The following is a 23,770-nucleotide window of genomic DNA, read 5'->3' as shown; positions in this document are numbered from 1 at the left end:
GGGGTTTTGTCTGGTTTAACAGCAGAGGGCTCACCACACTGACTGCATTTCTCAGTGCGGAGATGGTGCCTGTAACGCCCATGCAGAGGGTTAACCCAAAGGCGGTGAGCTTTCTGCACTGTGCCAGGACTGGCCAGGCTGCACTTCAGCAGTGCAAAGGGCAGGCATCAATCACTCTGTCGTCTTCCAGCACGCTGCTGCTACCAAAGGGAACCTTCTCATCTTGATGCTCCCAGTGTTCAGTGTCGCTTCAGAGCAGAGTAAATGCTCTTTGCATATTTGTTAAATGAGTGAGTGGGTTAGTGAGCAAATGAATGAATTTATGAATGGTACATTGAATGGAAAGCTAATTAAATCCCAGCTCCTCTCTTGCATTCCTACAGATGGCGAAATTGCTGGACCTGTGATAGATCAGCAGAAATTATTGTTGTTGGCAGTGAGGCCAGATGCCTTGGGGTGGTCGCCCTGGGGATATGGCAATCATTCTGGACCAGAGCATTCACATCCACACACCAGGCCCTTTCCCTCTCCCCTCAGCCAGAGGTCAAGTGTGGAAGCACTTCCTTCTTGAGAGGTCTGGGGGAATGTGCGTCTGGAGCAGGGTTTCCTCCCACAGGTTCAGGTATTTGTAATTCCAGTCCTCACCACAGTGGCAGTTTTTACTAAAACCCATGGAGAAGGGAAGTGGGCAGGATCCCATGATGGCACAATCTTATAAAGAGGATTTAAGCTTAACAATGCTTAAATACAGACACATACCTCTGATGTAGAGCAGTCCCCGGATTGCTGAGTCCTAAATCGTCCCGAGGGACCCCTGGAAAATTAGCTCCTAGAAATACAATTCTGTTTCCGAGAGCCCCAAGTTCTGGTAATATGAGAGAACAGAGGCTGTCATGGAAGTCCCACGGCTCCCCCTCACTCCCCAGGTGAAATATCCTGCCTGTCCTACTCTGACTTCACCCAGCTTGCTTTTCCTGTATTATAAAGGGGATCAAGAGCTTGCTTCATAGTTTGTATTATCCTTAACCCTCAGAATGACCCAGGGAGCTCAGGGAAGGGTGTCAGTTGTCACTGAGTCCTAATCTATTGCCCCATTCTCTTATCAGCTGCATAGCGGTGACGTGGACTTGAGCATGTGACGTCATCACAATCATTGATTACTCTCTTTATTGCTGGTTTTTATTTTTTCATTTAGTTGATTTGCCTTAATGAATGACATACGGATGTTTCTCTACATGCATGTATTTAAGAGTGTAGGGGAGGTTGGTCCAGGTATTTGTTAGCTGTCTAATCCAGTGGCTTCCAAAGTAGGGTATGACAGATAATCCATTGAGGAGCATATAGAAAATACTGGAACCTTTATTTTTATTTATTCTTAACTTATGCTTTGAAAGTTTTTTTTCTTTGTCTATGTTTTATTATGCAGATAGATTTATTACATTAGTATTGTGGTGCATATATGCCATTTATCAACAAATTTGTAAGTGTATAATATTGAGAATATATGTTCAAAATTATACTCATCTAGAGAAGGAATGTTTGGCATTTATTTGAATTGTAATACCATATTAGTGCTTATTAGCTATAATAAGAGTCTCTTACAAAAGCATTTGCTAGTGAAATACATGCTGTATATGGTGCACATCATTCTATATGTATATGGCTTCCATAAGTTGTTTAAATTAAGTGACAAAATATAAAATTAGAAAATTGACTTCAGGAACCTATTTTATTTAAAAAATAGGTTAACCTTTATGGACACCTGTAACACCTTCCATTCAAAAGCAGCAAGTTTTAATTTCCCTAAGGCCTTGGTCTTGTGCATCGATGCTGTACAGGATTTCAGGGGCTTCCCAATGTGTTCAGGGTAAATCTCAAACTCATTCGTTTGGCATGCAGAGTCCTTTGTGACCGAGCCTCATTGTCCACCACTTCCCTGTGGGTCTCATTCCTCAGTCACACTCATCTACTCGCTGCTCTTGAGAGGAATCAACCATCGCTCCTTCCCATTTATAGTTTCTGTTCTCTCTGCCCAGCTGTAACTTTCCCCGACTCTCTTACCTGGTCCCTCTACCCTTTTCCAACCTAACACTGTCTTCTAGTTACTCCTTTTTGTCCTTTTAACACCCAATTTAGTGTCGCCTTTCCTAGGAAGTGTCAGCGAATACCATTTGGTGTAATTTCCCTTCCTCGGTGTTCCTGCAACACCTTGGCCATATTTCTATTGTATACCCTTATTCTGTCATTATTTACTTTTATACCACCTTGAGGACAGGGGTATACCTTATTTGACAATTTATATCTCCAGGGGAAAGTACAGTATTTGGCATGTTCCAGATACCCAGTGAATGCTCCGGGGAGTAAGTGAAAGAATGAGATGCAGGCACTGCCCAATCATTCCCTGCCAAAGTAAACCTGTGCGTTTTGGAAACTGAAGGGACAGGTATCACTGTCACGCTGAGAATATTGGCAAACAAGGGAGGTGTGGAGGATGGTAGTTCCCTAAGAACCCTAGCAACTGACGAGTAGGTGCTGGTTTTGGGGGGAGTTCTGGTGGTCTGGGAATCATTCAACACCAGCATTTATTTAAAACCCCTGGGCCAGAAACTTATTCTTTGTGACTTGTGCTTCCCACAGGTAAGAAGGTACTCTATGCAAGAGCGATCGGGCTCATTCTTTTCCTTAATGGAGTTCTCTGAACTTGAGTATTCCCAGTAGGTGCCTCTCATTTCCCTCCTCCCCTGGTGAGCTGGTGGCCTTTCATTCAAGCTACTCCTCCACACAGCTTGCCTCCTCCCTCCTCCCTCCACCTTCCACCTGAGCAGTTGATGGGCCTCCTGTGGATCAGCACCTGAGGAACTGCTGGGCCTGGTGTGGCTTGCCAATCAGGAGTTTAGAGCTCTCCGGGGGTTCGCTGCCTTCCCAGCCTGCAGGCCTCCCATGGCTCAGCATCTAGGCCATTGACACACCTCCTGTGGTTTTAGCTAGAGAGCAGCTTGAGGATCTTCTGTTTGCTGTGAAATAGCTTCAGAGGTTACCTTTTCTCATTTGCATAGTGTGGATGCACCTGTTTTTATTTGTTTGTTTGTTTGGTGAAAGTATAAATGGAAGAGCATAAACGAGAAAATATTGGAGCCTCCTTAGAGCTATGATGTTGGCTACTGCAAAGGGGCCCAGGTTTTGCTGTTTATAGAAGAGCTAAGGCCTAACTCATAGCACTGGTGAGGAAATGATTTGCAGCTGAGGAAATAGGAGAGGTGGTAATAGGAGAGAAATAGTAAGTCTTTTAGGCTCCTACAGTGTCACCTGGTGTGCATGCAATATCTTAGTTTGAATGAATTTAAAAGGCTTCTAACACTTCTTAAATTATCTTATTCATGTGAAGTATCACTTGAGAGGTGGTTTTGGGCAGAGCCAGCTGACCCTGTCCTTCAAGTGGAAAGGAAAGAGTTAAAGGATTTAAGCTGCTAAAAAGGACTTTTTAGAGAAGCATTTTTCTAGAGAAACAGCAGTTTGTATGAAACTCACAACTTTTACACATTAAGTATGGTTGAGTTTCTTCTTAAAAGCAGTGTAAGAAATGTGGACCCCCATCCCATCTGACCCCTGACCTTCCACTCCACCCCACCCCACCCCATGCCACCGCTTCCTTTACAGGAAAAGGAGCACTAGGACCAAAGGGGCATAGCTCCATCCAAGGATTTTCAGATGACAAAGAGACTGGTGGGTAGTCAGAAAAATAGAAGATGTTATTGACAGCATAGTTTTTGCCACACCATTCTCAGTTTTAAGCTTCACTCAGAGAGGAAAACTTAACCATGATTTTTATAAACTCCACTATTTTAGTATCTTTTCTTTTCCCATCCTAATTCTACCATGGCCCATCACAGGCAAACCCAAATCACATTCCATTAATAAGGACAATGCCAGAATTTCGGTACCAAGTACTGAACTTTTCTTTTTCAAGATCCCAGACTATTTGAATACTATCGGTCAGTGAGGGTGGGTTAAAATCAGAAGGCTATAAAATAATATCAGCAAGAAGTAATCTAGAAAGTAGCAGAGGTATTCAAATTTTATTTTTTGAGCCCAGAGGGGCATAAATTATGTAAATATAAGGCATAGAAAGATGTGACACATTAAGCATAGTTAGACTCCTCATTTTAAATAATAGTAACAGTATTTACAACATGGTATTAATAGTAGTATTACTAGCCATAATATGCCCATTAGTATAATAAGATAATATAAATTCAGTTTTTAAAAATATGCCAGGCATTGTGTTAATTTTTATTTTGTCTCACTGAAGACATTGGCAAAGCTGGACATCGGCACTGTATTTTACACACAAGAGCACCAAGATTAAGAGTAAAAGCTCTTGAACTTGAATGCATCCATAATCGACTGAGGTGATTTTAACACACTAGCGATCATTGAAACCACTCTGCAGTTAGTACTGAAGTGGGTGTCCGTTGACCATGATTTTGAAAAACGCTGGCTTAGAATAACACTCCCTAGATCACAAGGCCCGTTAGGAGTGAGTCAGAATTTGAGTACAGATCTGTCTCATTCCTGCCGTCCATGCTTTCCTTCCTGTTGCTTTGTACGTGAATGAAGGAGGGTCAGTTCTTTCCTTGCTTGCCTTATACATCCAGTTTGATCTACTCTTGTGTATCCTTAAAATTAATACCAGATTTCTGGAACTTTGTTCCATTTTTATTTTTATTTTTTAGATTTTATTTATTTTTAGAGAGAGGGGACAGGAGCGGGGGAGAGAGAGAGAGAGAGACATTGATGTGAGAGAGAAAACTTTATTGGTCGCTTCTCATATGCTCCCCAGTTGGGGACTGAACCCACAACCCAGGCATGTGCTCTGATCAGGAATCAAACTGGTGACTTTTTGCTTTGTGGAACAACACCCAACCAACTGAGCCACACCAGTCAGGGCTTTATTCTGTTTTTAAAAGTTTAAATAGTATCTGAAGTCTTTCTTGTCCAAGATAATATAAAAATATACGAAGCAAAATATCAAGAATTCTTTAACCCTTCCTTCTTGCCCTTTCTTTGGTAACTGCTATTCTCAGTTGGAATTACATTGTTGTTTTCAATGTGTATATTTACTTATTGATGTGTTGCTTTTAAAATATTAATTGAGCACTTCACGTAAGGCTCCATCATAAACATGTTAGATGGATTCACTTTGTAACCCCCATAACCATCTTATGAGGCACTATTACTATGTTTCTTTATCAGCTGAGAAAGCTGAGCCTTGGAGACTGTGATGCTCATTGGTAGGGGGACAAAATTTAGACCATTAGTCTGACTCCAGAGCTCTTCTATACCATGCTAAGGTGTCCCTCAATCAACATGAAAATATGTTCTAAGTATTTATATGTGACTTTAAATAAATTTAGCAGTGTATCTTGGAGATACTATCATATCCTTCTGCATAGCATTTTAGAATAGGAACATAGCATGACTCATTGAACTACTATTTACTGATGAACACTTAAGTCTTTTTCCTCCAAATTTTCACTTTTACAAACTATACAACAGCAAAAAATACTTATACTTTATAGTGTAAGTGGGAGAGTTTCTCCAGGCCAGTTGATTCCCAAAGTGGAGTCCAAGCATACCTGCATCTGAACTCACTTAGAACACTTTTTAAAAATGCAAAACATACCTTCAAGGAACACATCATCATCATATTATAAACTCTCATGGAGCCCAGAAAAAGATAGAAAGCATCCCAATTTAATCTCAAGGCTATGAAATAGATTCTAAAATTAGACAAAAATAGCACCAAGAAAGAAAATTAGAGGGTAACCTAATCAACATTGATGAGAAGTATTAGCAAACCAAATGTACCCGTGCTTTAGAACAATTATAAATGACGAATAGAGTTTAATTCTAGGAATGCAAGGATGGTTCTATTTCAGGAAAAAATTATTAACATAATTCACTGAGGCAAAATTAGAATTATGTCTCTTCTCTCCCTAAGATTTCACTGTGATTCTCTTTTTTAATAATGAGGCACAATGTTCACTATATGAAAAACCACAGAATAGCCAAAAAGGTTTAACTCTCCCTCTCCCCCTTTTCACAGTGCCAGTCTCTACCCACACAACTGTTTCTCTACCTGAGTGTGTGATTCTTGACTACCCAGACTGCCCAAGGCTCCAGAGTCCATGGGGCCAGAGGAGGGATACATACAAAGAGCAATAGTGTTCCTATGTACTAACAATAACACTCACCAATACTGGAAGACACAGTATCACAAAGATTCTTCCCTACGTGAATCTACAAATTAAAGTAATTCAAGGTAATATGGTAGTTAGATATAAAAAGTAGAACATGAAAAGATGATTCTAATGTTTTTTTTAGAAAAAAGCAAATAGATAACAACCAGACAAGAACTTTTTTAAGAGGAAGCTAATTTAGGGAGGCTTACTATAGATGCTCAGCAATCCAACCGGAGGGGTGTTTCCTAGGAATAGACAAATAGAGAGCTAGACGTGAATAAAACAAAACAGGATACAGAAACTGACCCATGGCTGTGTGAGAATTTACGTGTTGGTTATTGTGGCATTTTAAATCCACGGGAAAAACTAAATGATGTTGGAAAAGCTATCTATCCATATGTTAAAAAATATTTTTGTTGCATTATCAGGTCATACCATGCCAAATAAACTAAAAAGCAGTGTATTAAATATCAAAGAATTAAAGGGAAATGTGGCAGACTACTTTTTATATTCTTGTTATACCCTATGAAATGCCTTCCTGATAACCTAGAAGTCATAAAAGAACAGGTGGAAAAATTTGGATACATAAAAATGAACTGCCCCGCAATCAAAGAAATATTAGGCAAGGACAAAACTCGAGCCATGGGAACAAAATATTTATGATATTCAGTATATGAAAATACATATTGTAATCTAAAATATACAAAGAAATCTCACATTTTTTCTGAATGAAGGAAAACACAAATGACCAAAGATGAAATTTATAGAAAAAGTAATACAATGGCCAATAAATGTGAAAAAATTCTTAATCTTACTATTTATCAGGAAAATGTTAAGTTTAAAAAATTAAATATTCATTTTTGTCTGCCAGATCAGCACAAATTAAAGAAATTATAAAAGTTAACACTTATTGAGCACTTGCTGTTTGCTGCATATGTACTTTATACATTAACATTCTTATCCTCATAATAACCCTATTAGATATGTACAATTATTACCCACAATTTATAGATGGGGATTTAGTTGAGATTGTTACATGTTTTAAACATTATCCATTAACAGTTGTTTAGACTTATCTGTAAATTTTACTCAATTCTTTGCATACCACTTTTTTGATTCCCAATTCTTCCTTTTTTCTGGATTTACTTTTGGTTTGCTGACATCTACCTTCTAGGAATTCAGCTGAAGAACTTTGATGATTTAGTCTATTGTTTTCTAGCACACAGAACTGAAATCCATTTGTTTTCAGACACTGTATGTAAAATACATGTTTGAGTTGATATATGGATATATAGATACTCGCAAATTAATAACATTAGTTACTTTGTGTGTTTGTACAGCAGCTACTCCTCCATATGTATTAGTTCTCTTCAATTACTTTTAAAATAATCCCAGTTGGATGTGTTAAGGTAGATTCAGTTTCTTACAGAGACACTAAACCAAATGCCCAGATATATACGTTTTTTCACATACAGTTTTGTAATAGAGATCATTTCTAATTGGCTATTGGCAAGTAGAGGCTAATATTTATATTATATATTTAGAGGAGCAATCTTGGCAGGGTATTTGTACCAATCCTTGGGTTCTTCTTGAAAGGAGATGAGTACATGTAGATCACACATGCCTCATCTTCTCTTTTGTTGTAAGAGAGAGAATGTTATTCTCTCAAAGCTCAGTCTCACCTGTTGTTCTCTGCATCCTGTGCTGGTCTCGTATTTCAGGTACCTCAGTTGTCTCTTCTCTCCCTGTCTGCTGTGTACACACATCTTTTTGTGTGTCTATGTGATTGTTAAAATTCTCTTGAGCCCTCATTGACTTCTAGGTACTGAAGAATCAGTGTCAAAGACAGAATGAGAAGAACTCATTTTATCTTTGCTTCCTTGGTGATTTCTGAGAACGTAAATTTGATAGTTGTCAACCTGTAGACAGTATTTCTGAAGCCAGAAATAGTTTTTTCTCTTTTTCCAAGTACTAGACCCATATGTCCAACAGTCAACTTGAAATCTCTACTGGTATGACTTACAGGTATCTCGAACTAAAACACCCCAGTGAGAATCCCCTATTCCTATTCTCTCTCTCCCCCATAGGCCTGCCATTTGCAGCTACTGACTCAGCCTTCCTCCAGCTTTCCCCAGTCCAGGATATGGTGCCAGGTCCGGTTACCAACTGTTCAGTGATGTTCTTGACACTTCAATCAATCTTGTATATTCTGTTTCCAACAATTTCTCAAATCTGCTTTTTCTTTCTCTCTCCTCTTACCACCTTATTTATTGCATTTTAACCTCTTGGGTGAACCGCTAGAATGCCTCTCACTTTTCTCCTGATACTCTTGCCCTCATATACACCATGTTTCTCTACTACAGCCAGGGATCTTTTAAAAATATGAACTGGTTATGTGATTTTCCTGCTTAAAATCCTTCACTGGCTTTATGCCATTCTTAGAAGAATAAAATTCCAGTCTGCTGCATAGCCTCCAATGTGCTCCCTGATCTGCACCGTTGCCTACCTTTCCAAGTCCACCTTTTACCGCCCTCCTCCAAATTCTGCAGCCCTGGCACCCTTGCCGCACTTTCTGCTTTTCAGTCTTTTGATGTATGGAGTTCTTTTCTACATTTTACTTTTATTACTCTTTAAAGATTTTCTTTATGTATTTTTAGACAGAGGGGAGGGAAAGGGGAAAGAGAGGGAGATAAACATCAGTGTATGGTTGCCTCTAGCATGCCCCCTACTGAGGCACCTGGCCTGCAACCCAGGCATGTGTCCTGACTGGAAATCAAACAAGTGACCCTTTGGTTCACAGGCTGGCACTCAATCCACTGAGCCACACCAGCCAGGGCTACCTTTTACTTTTCATATATACTACTTCCTTCTCTAGAGAACACTCTATCTCCATCACATTAGGCATTTTCCTTCTTACCACTTAGCACAGTTTTGCCCATATAGTTATTTGTGTGATTGTGTTTAAATGTTTATCGTCTCCGCAAAATTTTATGTTTCATGAGAGCAAGGACTGTGTTTCTTTAGCTCATCTGACAGCAGTGAGACAGGTGTAGAGTTGAACGCTCAAAAATACACGTATGTATTGACTATACTAAACGGGAAATAGTTAACACTTTAAAAAATTTTTTTATTGTTATTCAATTATAGTTGTATGCCTTTTCTCCCCATCCCTCCACCCCACCCCAGAACACTTTTATGCTTCCTATGTGCCAGCCACTGCAATACTTTATATGTGGTATTTTACCTAATTCTTACTATCACCTCCATGATAATAAGAGAAGCTAAGCAATTTTCCCAAAGAATGTCTTATTTGGGATTCAGACTTAGATGTGTCTGAATTTTAATCTGGTGAGCATTCTGTTCCACCAAACTGCTTCTCTGGCAAATAATAATAGATTAATTGGCCACTGTGTTTGCCCTACACTCATTCTTTATTTGTCAGGTATCAGTGAATGGAGCCCAGAGAGAATGGGGACACAGCTGAGAAGCAACTGGAACCATAACACTACTTAGGTCCTGGATATATGTGGAGTATATGTATTTGGTGGCATCGGTGGGTTTCTGGCCATTAGGGAATTAGGAGCAAATGAGGGAACTGTGTTCTCAGGGATGGATGGGCACTTGAAGGAAGGGAGAAGCAGATACAGTCTTCTTTACTTTAAAATGTTGCCTTTGATTTGCCATGGTTATACTGGTGGGTATTAGAAGCAAATGCTAAAAAGGATTCAGATCTACTTCTTCCTTCTGCCAAAAACTCACCTGATAAATCTTAAAAATATTTACATGTCTTGTTTTATTTATATTTGTTTTTTTGGCACATATCATTATTTGCCAGGAACTTGACAGTATTTTCTAAATGAATGAACAGATGAATGAATACGTTTACTGGTCAGTGATAATGCTTTTATTTATGTATTACACTTCTCTAGGGGACTTCTGGGCACCTTGGACTAGGAAGATGGGGATTTCTGTCTCTCTTCCAGGCAGTATGGAGATATTTTAGGGTATTGGGACTTGTAGTAGGTGTTGTAAAATCTGGATATTATTGTTGAAAAACTTATAATTGGGAATAAAAGTTTCAGGAAACTTCATTGTCCATGGTACAATATTTGAACTCAAGGGGAAAGAAACTAATTTAGGACACCTCAAGCATGAACTTTTTGCATTAAGTAAATATAATTTATTGGAATTTTAAACTCTGAAAGGCTTTGGAAAATTAAAAAAATATATAACCAAAGTGAATACAGAAGTATTGATAATTTTTGTATTTATGTACATTATAAGCACTTTATGAATTTAGAAGCATAAAATATAGACTAGCTTGCTCCAAAATTATAAATTTTGATGCAACACATTGATATTTAGAAGAAAGGATATTTATTAAATATTTGCTAGTCAGGTATTCTAAACTTTCAAGCATCAACTATGCATTTATGAAACACTATGTGTAATTTTTAAAAGTAAATAGAATATAAGCATTTATTTTTAAGGAATTTAATAATGTTTTTTGTTTTTTTCTTTTTTAGAAGAAATGATCAAAAGATTGATAAAAATAACCAATAACATTAAAGAAAAATAAAGAAAATCAAATTGGGATTACTGGATCATATGGTAGTTCTAGTTTTAATGTTTTGAAATTTCCATACTGTTTTTCATAGTGGCTACAGCAATTTATATTCCTACCAGCAGTGTACCAGGCTTCCCTTTTTTCTACATCCTTTGAGAACCCCCATTTTTTAAAAATATAAGAGTCATATTAACAGGTGTGAGGTGATTTCATATTGTGGTATCGATTTGCATTTTCCTCATGATTGGTGATGATGGACATCTTTTCATATATCTGTTGTCCATTTTTATGTCTTCTTTGGAGAAATGTCTATTCATTTTTTTTGCCCATTTTAACTTGAGTGGTTTCCAGGGGCTAGGAGGAGGGGGAACTGGGAAGAAAGTGTGAAAATGTACAAAGTTCAGTTATGTGAGATGAATAAATCCTAGAGATCTACTGTTTAGTGCCTCTAGTAAACAATTCTGTTACATACTTAAAATTTTGTTAAAGTAGTAGATCTTACATTAAATGTTCTTATCATGAAATAGTAATAGTAATGGAAATAAATTAATTAAAAAGGCAGATGGGTTTGGATGGGGTGGGGTTGAGGGATGGGGAGAAAATGCAGACAACTGTAATTGAATAACAATAAAAATTAAAAAAAAGGCAGATGAAACTTTTGGAGAGGATGGTGAATAGGTTACAAGCATAAATTGTGGTGATGGTTTCATGGGTGTATACTTATCTCCAAACTGATTAAGTTGTATGCATTAAACATGTACAGCTTTTTGTATGTCAATTATACATCAATATTTTTAAACACTAAAGTGTTCTTTAAAAAAGGCAATATCAAGTTGGCCTTAATTCTTTGAGGTTTTACAGAAGGAATAGCCTCATACTACCACTGTAAGATTATAAAACAAAACAAAGAAAGCCTGGAATGGAAGAAGCCACAGATTTTTACCCCCCATTTTTATGAAAACAGCAGCCCCTCTGGTCTTTTCCTTTCAGAATTTGGGATTCAGACAATTGGTCTGATACAGTTGGAAATTTTACTTAAAGGACTTCCTATTAAATAGATTCAAGGATCCAAGATGGTAGAGGGGTAAGTGGAAATTACACTAACCTTCTCCCAGGACCAATCTGGAATTACAACTAAATTGTAGAGAAATCATCCAGAATAATGAACTGAACACTAGCTAGAGAGAATCCTTATAACCACAGACAGACAGAAGAAACCACTTCATTACAATATGACTGGTAGGGAGTGTGGAGGAGATGCAAAAGGGCTGGTGGGGATCCCAAAAGTGGCAGCTGAAGTCCCAGATGAATATTTTAGTGGTTAGGGGTTCCCCATGAGAAGTGTGGGGTCTAAACCCCAAGCAGGGCTCCTCAGCCTACAGCACCAGAGACAGAAAGGAACCCAGATAACATCCATCTGTGAAAAGCAGTAGGGGTTCTGTCTCCCGGAAGAGATGGCTGGAGATCCAGAAAGCCTCTTAAAGAGCCAAAGCACAGCATTTTGTTTGCAGCCACTTACCATGGGTGCTGGCAAAGGGAGGTCAAAGTGGACTAGAGACACTTGAGGAGAGTCTGGGGTTGGTGGATCTGGGGAGGAAACTGAATGAACAGCTGCCAGGATCCCTGGGCTGAGTCATCCCCCATACTGCAAAAGCCATCTTACTCAGGCAGAGCACTCTTCTCCAAAGAGCATCAGGCTGAGGGGAAGCAGTACCCCCACCTGCTGGAATAAGTCTTCCCCACCCTATGTTGCTTACACCAGGTTGCTGATTACAGCTGGATTAAGTTAACAACTGATCAACTCAATGATTGATTAGTTTAACAGCTAAGGCAGAAAATACAAAGCAGCCAAAATGGGAAGACAAAGAAACAGACCCTAAATGGAAGAACAAGTGAATTTTCCAGAAGAACTAGATGAAATGGAGGCAAGCAATTTATCAGATAGAGATTTAGAGTAATTATTATAAGCATACTGAACAGCATGAAAAAAGACATAGAAATCATCAAAAAGGACCAGTCAGAAATAAAGAATGCAGTATCTGAAATAAATAATATACTAGAAGGAATAAACAGTAGGTTAGATGAAGCAGAAGATAGAATGTGTTTTGGAAGACAAGATAGAACAAACACCCAGGCAGAGCAGTAAAAGGAAAAAAGAATTTTTTAAAAAATGAGGAGAGCCTAAAAAACATTTTGGACAACATGAAGCATAACAACATCTGCTTCATTGGACTACCAAAGGAGAAGAGAGTGAGCAAAGGATTGAGAACCTATTTGAAGAAATAATGTCTGAAAAATTCCCTAATCTGGTGAAGGAAAAAGACACAAGTCCAAGAAGCTCAGAGGGTACTAAACAAGTTGGACCCAAAGAAGCCTACACTGAACCACATGATTATTAAAATGACAAGGCTTAAAGACAAAAAGAGAATCCGAAAAGCCTCAAGAGAAAAGCAGGGAGTTACCTACAAGGGAGGACCAATTAGACTGGCATCTAATTACTCAACAGAAACATTTCTGGCCATAAGGGAGTGGTGTGAAATATTCAAGGTGATGAAAAACAAGGACCTACAACCAAGGCTACTTTACCCAGCAAGGCTATCATTTAAAATCAAAGGAGAAATAAGGACCTTCCCAGACAGGAAAAACCAAAAGGAGTTTGTTAACACCAAACCAGTACTGCAACACATGTTAAAGAGCTTGCTTTAAGAGGAAGAAGAAGAAAAAAAGAAAAAAAAGAGGAAAACATTCTAAAAATAAAATGACACTACCTATGTATCTATCAATAATCACCTTAAATGAAAATGGCTTAAATGCTCCAACCAAAAGACATGGGGTAGCTGAATGGATAAGACAACAAGACCCATATCTATGCCGCCTCCAGGAGACCCATCTAAGGTTAAAAGATACACACAGACTAAAAGTAAAGGGTTGGAAAATATTTTTCATGCAAATGGAAAAGAAAAAAAAGCTGGGGTAGAGGTACCTATATCCACCTAAATAGAGTGTAAAACCAGGGCTTTAGTAAAAGTCAAAGGACACCACATGATGATAAAGGGAACAACCCAACAAGAAGATATAACTCTAGTAAACATGTACACACCCAACACAAGAGCACCTAAATTTGTGAAGTAAATCTTGATGGACATAAAGGGAGAGATTGACAGAAATACAGTTATAGTTGGGGATTTTAACACCCCATTGACTTCAGTGGATAGAACTTCCAGGCAGAAAATCAACAAGGTAACAGCCGCCTTAATCACCTACTAGAGCAAATGGATTTAATTGATATCTTCAGAGCATTTCACCCCAAAGCAGCAGAATATACATACTTTTCAAGTGCACATGGAATGCTTTCTAGGATAGACCACATGCTAGGGCACAAAACAAGTCTCAATAAATTTAAGAAGATTGAAATCATATCATGCATCTTCTCTGACCACAGGGCTATGAAGCTAGCATTGAACTAGAAATCTAGAAATCAATCAAAAGACCACTGAAAAACAAGCAAAGACATGGAAGGTAAATGACACGTTATTAAACAATGAATGAGTCAACAACAAGATCAAGGAAGAAATCAAGAGACACCTTGAAACAACTGAAAATGTGGACACAACGATCCAAAATCTGTGGACCACTAGGAAAGCAGTTCTAATAGGGAAATTCATGGCATTACAGCCTGTCTCAAAAAACAAGAAAAAACAAATGATCTAACGTCATACTTAAAGGGACTTGAAAAGGAACAAGAAACAAAGCCCAAAGTGGGTAATAGGAAGAAAGAAAGAGTAGAAATAAATGGAATAGAGTCTAAAAAAGGGATACAAAAGATCAATGAATTGAAGGGCTACTTCTTTGAAAAGGTAAACCAGATTGACAAACATTTAACCAGACTTATCAAGAAAAAAAAAAGAAAGGGTACAAATAAATAAAATCAGAAACGAAGGAGGAGAAATAGCAAATGACACCAAAGAAATACAAAGGGTTGTAAGAAAATATGAGGTTGTATTAAAATATTAAGAAAACATATATGTCATCAAACTAAACAACCTGGATGAAATGGATCCATTTCTAGAAACATGTAATCTTTGAAAAATAAATCAGGAAGAATCAGAGAATTTGAACAGACAGATTATACCTAAGAAAATTGATGCAGTAATTGAAAAAAAAAACAACAAAAAACTCCCAACAAACAAAAGCTCTGAACCAGATAGCTTCACGGGTGAATTTTACCAAACATTCTGAGAAACTAACACCTCTCCTTCTCAAACTATTCATAAAATTCAAAAGGAAGTAAAGCTCCCAAGCTTATTTTATGGGACCAGAATTATCCTAATTCCAAAACCAGATAAAGACATTACAAAGAAAGAAATTTATAGGTGAATATCTCTGGTTAATATAGATGCTAAATCCTCAACAAAATATTAGCAAATCAAATACAGCAATGCATCAAAAAGATCATACACCATGATCAAGTGGGATTTATTCTGGGAATGCAAGGTTGGTACAACATTTGCAAAAAAATAAATGTGATTCACCACATAAACACAATGAAGGACAAAAACTGTAGGATCATATCAATAGATGCCCAAAAAGCATTTGATGAAATCCAGCACCCATTTATGATAAAAACTCTCGACAAAGTGGGAATAGAGGGGACATATCTAAACATAATAAAGGCCACATATGACAAACCAATGCTAGCATCATACTCAATGGGCAAAACTACAAGCATTATTCCTCTTAAGATCAGCAACAAGAGAGGGATGTCAGCTTTCACCTCCCTTATTCAACATAGTACTGGAAGTCCTAGCTACAGCAATCAGACAAAAAGACATGAAAGGAATCCAAATGGAAAGGAAGAAATAAAATCATCTTTATTTGCAGATGACGTGATACTGTACATTGAGAACCTCAAAGATTCCACCAAGAAACTGCTAGCTTTGATAAGTGAATTTAGCAAAGTAGCAGGATGCAAAATTAATATCCAAAAACCAGTTGTATTTTTACATTCCAATAACAGAAAAAGGAATTAAGAAAACAATCCCATTCACAATTGCTTCAAAAAGAATAAAATACCTAGGAATAAACCTAACCGAGGATGTAAAAGACTTGTACTTGGAAAATTATATGACACTGAAGAAAGAAATTGAAGAAGATACAAATAAGTGGAAGCACATATTGTGTTCATGGATGGGAAGAATTTGTATCATTAAAATGTCCATACTACCCAAAGAAATCTATAGATTTAATTAATTCCTATCAAGATTCCAATGACGTATTTCACAGAATTAGAACAAATATTTAAAAAATTTATATGGAACCACAAAAGCCCCTGCATAGCAACAGAGATCCTGAGAAAGAAGAACAAAGTAAGAGGAATCACACTACAAATATCAAACTCTAGTACAAAGCCACAGTAATGAAAACAGCCTGGTACTGTCTTAAAAACAGACACATAGATCAGTGGAACAGAATTGAGAGCCTATAAATAAACCCACACCTTTATAGTCTATTATTCATCAGAGGAAGCAAGCACATAGAATAGGCTAAAGATAGTTCATTCAATAAATGGTGTTGGGAGAATTGGACAAATATGTGCAGAAAAATGAAACTAACCACCTTCTTACACCACACACAAGAATAAATTCAAAATGGATTAAAGACTTAAATGTTAGACCTAAAACTATAAAAAGCACAGAAGAAAACATAGGGGGCAAAATCTAGGATATTGCTCATAGAAATATTTCATCAGATATATCTCCTCGGGCAAGGGAAACAAAAGAAAAAATAAACAAATGGGACTACATCAAACAAAAGTTTTTATACATGAAAGGAAATCATCAACAAAATAAAAAAACAACCCATAAAATGGGAGAACATATTTACCGATACAGCTGATAAGGGGTTGATATCTAAATTTTGTAAATTACTTACAAAACTTAACACCAAAAAACTTCCAAACAACCCAATTAAAAAATGGGCAAAGGACCTGAATAGACACTTCTCCAGAGGCCATATAAATGGCCGATAGACATATGAAAAGATGCTCAATGTTACTAATCATCAGAGAAATGCAAATTAAAACCACAATGAAATACTATCTCATACCTGTCAGAATGGCTATCATCAATAAGTCAACAAACAACAAGTGCTGGTGAGGATGCAGAGAAAGGGTAATCATTTTGCACTGTTGGTGGGAATGCAGACTGGTGCAGCCACTGTGGAAAGCAGTATGGAGATACCTCAAAAATTAGAAATGGATTTGACATTTGATCCAGCAATCCCACTTCTGGGAATATATTTGAAGGGACCCAAAACATTAATTCAAAAGAACATAAGCACCTCTATGTTCTCTGCAGATTTATTTACAATTGCCAAGATATGGAAGCAGCCCAAGTGTCTGTCAATAGACGAGTGGATAAAACAACTATGGGACATTTACACATTGGAATTCTACTTGGCTATAAAAACGAAGAAAATTTTACCCTTTGCAACAGTATGGATGGACCTGGAGAACATTATACTTAGTGAAATAAGCCAGTCAGAGAAAGACAAATACCGTATGATTTCACTCATATGTGGAATCTACTGAACAAACTGAACTAACAAGCAAAACAGAGACAGATTCATGGGTGGAGAGCAGATGACAGCTTGTAGTGGGGCAGTTAAGGGGTGGGGGGATTGAGCAAAAAAGAAAAAGTATTCATGGACATGGACAACAGTGTGGTGATTGCTGAGGGGTAGGGGGGTTTAAGAGGACTACATGGTAATGAAAAAAATACAATAAAAATTAAATTAAAAAAATAAATAGATCCAAATATTTTTGAAGAACAGATGGTAGAGACTAGAGGAAGAGATAAACACTGTATGTTAAATATTTTATTGATTAATTAAAATATCATAATTTAAAATGTTTCTACTACGGGAATTATACATGTCACACTATGTGATTAGAAAAGGCAGAGAGAGTATATATGGGGAGTGAGATGAAAATTTATTATCCAAAATTTCAATTGGTCCCTTCCTATGGGGTGGGAATGATTACAGCTTTTTTATTTCTTGCTTCCCTTCCTCCATCCCTTCTTCTCTCTCTCTCTCTCTCTCTCTCTCTCTCTCTCTCTCTCTCTCTCTCTCTCACACACACACACACACACACACACACACACACACACACACACACACACACACACACATACAGGCAGGCAGATGGTTTTTCTTCAAAGTTTAAGGAAGCCAGCTTTCAGTCTTGAACCATAGGCCTCTGGGCACTTTGAAAACTGCCCTCTTTTGCCCATTTTTAAGACCAGTTTTAAAAAAATGATAGGCAGATTGGAATCAAGAAACTACCTCTGTGGATTCGATGAAAAAGTCAGGCTTTTTGCACTAGAGAATGAATTCTTGATAAGCAAATACTGTCACCTCTGTAAATTAGCCTACTTGACACTGATTTTCAACCATGTTAATCCTTCATACCTGTGAATGCTTTGTGTATGAGAAATTCCTGTTCTCTTTTAGGAGTATTTGTTTTGGATATGCTAGTTGTTCTCATAAATGTGATAGGCTATTTGAATAAATTTTTAGAGTCACCAGAAGTTAAATGATACTACAAAAGGAAAAAATACCACCCACAATTATAATTTTGTAAATATATATTTAAAGTATTCAGTTTAGAGCTAAAAGTATTCTCTTTTCAAAAAGGGAGATTGTGTCATTAGTGACTCCAATGGCATGAAACTTTCTTTTCCATTGGTTTGCTTATTAATGGAAAAGTATTAGGGCCAAGACTGAATGTAGAAACAAACCCGTTTATTATGAAAGGTACATAATGGAAAATAACAAGCCTACAAATAGTCCTTGTATGTCCTTGCATGTCCTGCTCTGCCCTTGCATGCCATCACTGTCCCTCAGAAGTCCGAGCTATGTCCAAGGTCGGTGCAGGCTGTGTTCTGACAATAGCAGGGCTGTAGTGGAAACTGTCTTCACCACCTAAGTTATGGGGCCTGAGAGAGTGAATACGATCCAAGCAGTAGGTCTGCCTGCCCTGAGTTATGCCTCTTCATTGACCCCATCATTATTCCCAGGATCTGTGCCCTTTGCCCTTGATCTCATTTCTACAGGATCTAGACAAGTGTCAGGCCCTTGGAATGTTGCACAATAGAGACCTTGATTCCCAGCGTGGCTGGGGGAATTGAGTTTAAATCTAGGATTGAGATTATATGGAATGCTTTGTAAGTATGGGAGTCAGTCTAGTCCTGATACAAAGGAAGCCCTAGCCCTCTGTCAGATATCTCTGCCTTTCGATTTGGCTCAGGCTTTCTGGTCTGAAATATAGACAATGCATTTATAAAAGACTGAAGCCTCTCATCATTTCATTTTTGTTGTTGGATTTGATGCATGGGGACATTTAGGTGATTTCTCCTTAGTGTTAACTTTCAAGATATTATTTCTAAAGCTTTATCTTTCTAATTGCCAAAATACAACTCTTTCTGTAAACAAAACACAACAACAGTTCTTGGCAAATGATCCTAGAATAAAGATGGTGGATGTTTAAAGCTTGATGGATGAACAAGTAGAAAGAGGGTGCAATTCGGAACCAAGAGGCACTGCTCCATGGCTGGTCCTGAGGTCCTTCGGTGGAGGGAAGCAGTCTTTAATTACATCTGGTACTCATTAATTCTTTTTGGAGTTTCTTTCCAGATCTGTTCCCCCATCAGCCTCCCATCGAGCAACAGAAATTCCAGATGGTTCCCTCCATATGCCAGCACTCATTCTCTTAAGTAGGATAGATTGGTCACTGACAGAGTAGAATGTAGTAGCCTCAGCCAAGTCAAGACAAGTTGGAAAGCAGTGGGCCACACTGAGATCACAGGTGCTCTATCATTCATATTTTTAAGTGGATTGTATAAGTAACTTTCTGGGTGATTTTTATGAAATGTCTTGAGTAATTTTATGGTAAGAATGCTACTTCTAGAGCAGGGGTGTCAAGCTGATTTTCACCGGGGCCACATCAGCATTGCAGTTGCCTTCAAGGGCCGAAATAATTTTAGGATTGTATACATGTAGCTACTCCTTCACTGTTACGGAGTTGAAATTACATTCAGCCCTTTGAAGGCAACCGCCAGACTGATGTGGCTCCCGGTGAAAATGAGTTTGACACCCTTGTTCTGGAGAATGTAGCACCTTGATTCTAACTTTCTATACCTAGAACAGGGAGCAGCCCTCTAAAACCTGTCATTTTAGCAGGGGATTGGTCGTATGAACCTGCAGCCGATCTCTTTGGAGAGTACACTAGGATGCATTATTTTGCTACTTGCAATGATAGCTATAATTTCAATTACAGTGATACAAGGAGAATTCCTTTGTAGAAATCTTTTTAGGGCATATGTTTGTTTTATCTTAGCAGAATTTTGGTCTAAGAGGGACATTGATAGACTTGCCATTTTGAAGTAGATAAAAATAAAGATAGGAGTCAACCTCCACATAATGGAAAAGTATGTTATCATTTCAAGTATTTTGCATTGTATTTATTTGTCTTCATCTGATGGTGGGAAACATGTCTGACTCATCTTTGAATTCCCACTACCCAACAAGATATGGCACATGTTGGGGAAAGAAAGGAGGAAAGAAGAAAAGGTGAAGAGACAGATGCAGGGAGTTTCAAAGGGAAGGTGGCACTGAAAGAAATAAGAGCAATGTTTCTACTCTTGTCTCCATTCTATTCTTTTCCTCTGATAGCTGTTGGATTTTACATGCGGTGGGCCTGGCTCGTGTGCTTGCGTTCTTTGGTGTTATTTTTGAGCGCTTACTCTATGACAGGTATTGAGCTAGGCGCTGAGCAGGTGAAAGCGAGAATGACAGCTATGGTCGCTGTTCTCATAGAGACTAAATAGCTAAGCTGTCTGTGATTTGTTGGCATATTTGGAGTGGGTAGGGCAATTAAAAGAAAATTTTCTTCTAATAGGGTATGTTATAAAAATTAAAGAGAAATTTTAAATTACATGTAATTTTCATAATTTAACTGAAAGGAATATTCAAAAGAGGGCAAATGTCATGCTTTTATGGGCCTATGAGTACTATGGTGATAAGAGAAGCATTTATTGAAATAATTTAATTGTTTTGTACAATTAGGCTCAACAACCAAAATGGGTAGAAGAGGCTGCAGGTTGGAAGACATAAAGGCCATTTGTATAGAACTCAGAGGTGCTTGTTTGCTTGAAATACTTTGTCTGTCTTTTACAGTCGTAGTAAAGTCATGAACCCGTAAAATGTTACTTAAGCCTAGAAATTCTCTAGCTATTTCACTCTCTTTTGCACATTTGTAAAGTACTAGAGGTGAAATTGAAATATATAAATGTATGTGTATATGTATGTGTGTGTGTGTATATATATATTTCATCTGTTTAGCCTGATCATTCATTTTGTATCAGTCACTAATAAACTCTTAAACTTAAGGTGCATAGGGAACTAAACTCAACAGATTTGGGCAACATTTGTTTAACATCTTTATGTTTGATGTAACAATAAGCACTACAGATTTAAAAAAAAATAGATGGTCTCTTCACTTAAGGAAGTGACAGAGGGAGAAAAAGACCTAATTACACTGAGATTAGCTCAGTGGTAGTTGTCTCCTTACAATAATACATATGCAATACAATAACATGGTTTAGCGCTTGATCATAAGAATGTGCAGGGTTATAACTGGAGAGTGACAGAGAGAGAGATTTTCACAGGGGGAGTGGTACATCCAATAGTGGGACTGGGAATGGCTTGCTAGCAGAGCTAAAACGTAGTTTGATTTTGATGGATGAGTGGGCGGGGCTGACGCTGTTGGATCATGACCATACCTGGAGAACCACTGTTCTGTTCCACTGAGAGGCAAGGGAAAAGGGAGAGCATACACAAGAGAATTTATGGACCAGGCCTAGAGATGTCACACTTCAATTCTGCCTACATTTTACTGACTACAACTCAGTCACATGGCTTCATCTAACTGCAAAGGAAGCCGGAAAAGGTGGCCTGACTCTACCCAGGAGGAAAAGGAAAGTGGTTGGTTACAACATTGTAGTCTTGACCACAGAAAGTATGGCTGTCTTATAGCTAGGGAAGTAGGCAGAAACTAGAAAAGACAACTTGTCGGAGGCTCGTTTGGAGGGCAAATCCTTAAGCACTGAAAAAAAACATACGATTATATTAGCAAAATTCCTTTAAAATATTTCCATGTGTCACTGATTATTATACTTGAAATTTAAGTAGAAATATTTATTTGATATATTTAATTTGTGTTGAATTACCACTAAGCCTCAGAAAGCAACATAATACTTTGTCATATGTAAAATATTTACTGTTTTAAATGAAAATTTTTATTCATTCATTACTCTACTTTTACATTAATCAAAAAATGTATGATTCCTTTTTCTGAAGTTGTAAGTAAGCTTTTTAAGAAAGAGAAAATGAAGAATAATGATTTTAAGTTGTCCTATGAGCTCTACAAGTGTGCCAAGCTAATGAACAACAGTACAAATAATAAAAATATTCAGCATTTATTGAGCACATGCCAGACATGTTGCTTTCCATGGTGGGAAATTGGGGCATTGAGAACGGCTGACAAGTACTGTATAAGTAGTTCCGATGTATTAACTCATTTAACTCTCACAGAAACCTTATGGATAAAGCAGGCGGGTTTATTATTATCCTCATTTTATCGGTCACAGATAACTGTGACCAAGAGAGATGATGTTGTTGGACCACACAGCTAGTAAGTAGCAGAGCAGGGATTCGCATCCAAATGGTCCGACATAAGAGGCCAAGATCTTATCTGTGGCTTTCTCTACCTCTCTGAAACTAGAGTCAAGGTTATGGGACAGGGACAAAGTGCAGGGACCTCATCTGTACATTTGTACTACAGCAGGCTGTCTGGGACCTGGGCGATGCCTTTTGGCCATAACACTTGGTTTATTAAGGAGTGGCAGAATTTATTAATCATGCCTTTTTTCCCCTTCCCCTGCCTCTTTATTAAGGCCCAGTCTTTGGCGAACTGTTTGCTCCTCCAGATTCTGCACCTGTCCCGGCATAGGTAGCAATGCAAGCAGCGCCCAGATTTCCCGGAGAACTGCACAGCAAATCACGGAGGGGAGACGGCAATTCTCATTTTGGTTACGTGTCTGAGCAATTTCTTTTCCTTCTACAGACAGGACTGTCCTTGTGGATACAGATCTTCCACCCCTCAAAGGCCTCTATGTGATGGGGACCTTAGAATTCCCTGTGGACAGAAGCAATGTTCTGAGTGTGGCCTGCATAGTCATTGCAGGTGGGGAGCTGAAAGTCGGTGAGTAAAGGGCCCGAGGACATGCTGCTGCTCATCCCAGGGCTTGTTTTGCCTGCTACAGACGACAGGTCAGGTCTCCCTCCAGTTCTTTGTATGAGAATTTACCTGTAGCTCGCTCTTTCAGAAGATCTCCTGGGATGGATTTGTTATCCTTTGCTAAATAACCCACAATAAAATTTCAGTTGCTATCCTAGTGCATATCCTTGGTAAAACAGACCTGAGACAAAGCTTATGTGCTAATGCTTTACTGGGGCAAATAATAGCAGTGGAGTGGGAGTGAAGGAAAAAGAGAATGAAGGAGAAAAGAGGGAAGACAAACACAAGGTGGCCACAGCTTCTCCAGGAAACATGGCTGTTGGCTTGGCTGCGTGACATGCCTTGAGAGAAGCCTTTATAGAACCACCACAGCTTGGGACAACAGAGGAAGAACTAGGGATAAGCCAAATAATTCATGTGGTCCACCCCCAAACCAGTGAACTCCTCGGTCTTTGTTATGTTTGCAGCTCCCTAAGTAGCTAGTGGAGAACGCAGAGACTCAGTGGGTGCTGGGGGGCTCCTGTAGCTGGGAAGTGAGGCATGTTGCTGAGACTGAGGGACAGGCAGGATGGAGTGGGTCTGGGGTAGTATATTGACAGTACT

General features: G+C 38.3%; 1 protein-coding gene across 2 annotated transcripts in view; it reads left to right on the top strand.

The window, feature by feature from the left end:
• Positions 1 to 23,770, top strand: part of PKHD1 (PKHD1 ciliary IPT domain containing fibrocystin/polyductin) — a 447,336-nt gene that overhangs the window by 258,511 nt on the left and 165,055 nt on the right. For both annotated transcript variants that reach the window (XM_024558059.3, XM_045193323.2), the window contains one exon: positions 22,994 to 23,131. In XM_024558059.3, coding sequence (XP_024413827.2) covers positions 22,994 to 23,131 — 138 coding nt within the window. The remainder of the gene's footprint in view (positions 1 to 22,993; positions 23,132 to 23,770) is intronic.

The sequence above is a fragment of the Desmodus rotundus genome, chromosome 11, assembly GCF_022682495.2.
Source record: "Desmodus rotundus isolate HL8 chromosome 11, HLdesRot8A.1, whole genome shotgun sequence".
Classification (NCBI taxonomy): Eukaryota; Metazoa; Chordata; class Mammalia; order Chiroptera; family Phyllostomidae; genus Desmodus; species Desmodus rotundus.
This window is presented reverse-complemented; position numbering and strand designations above follow the sequence as displayed.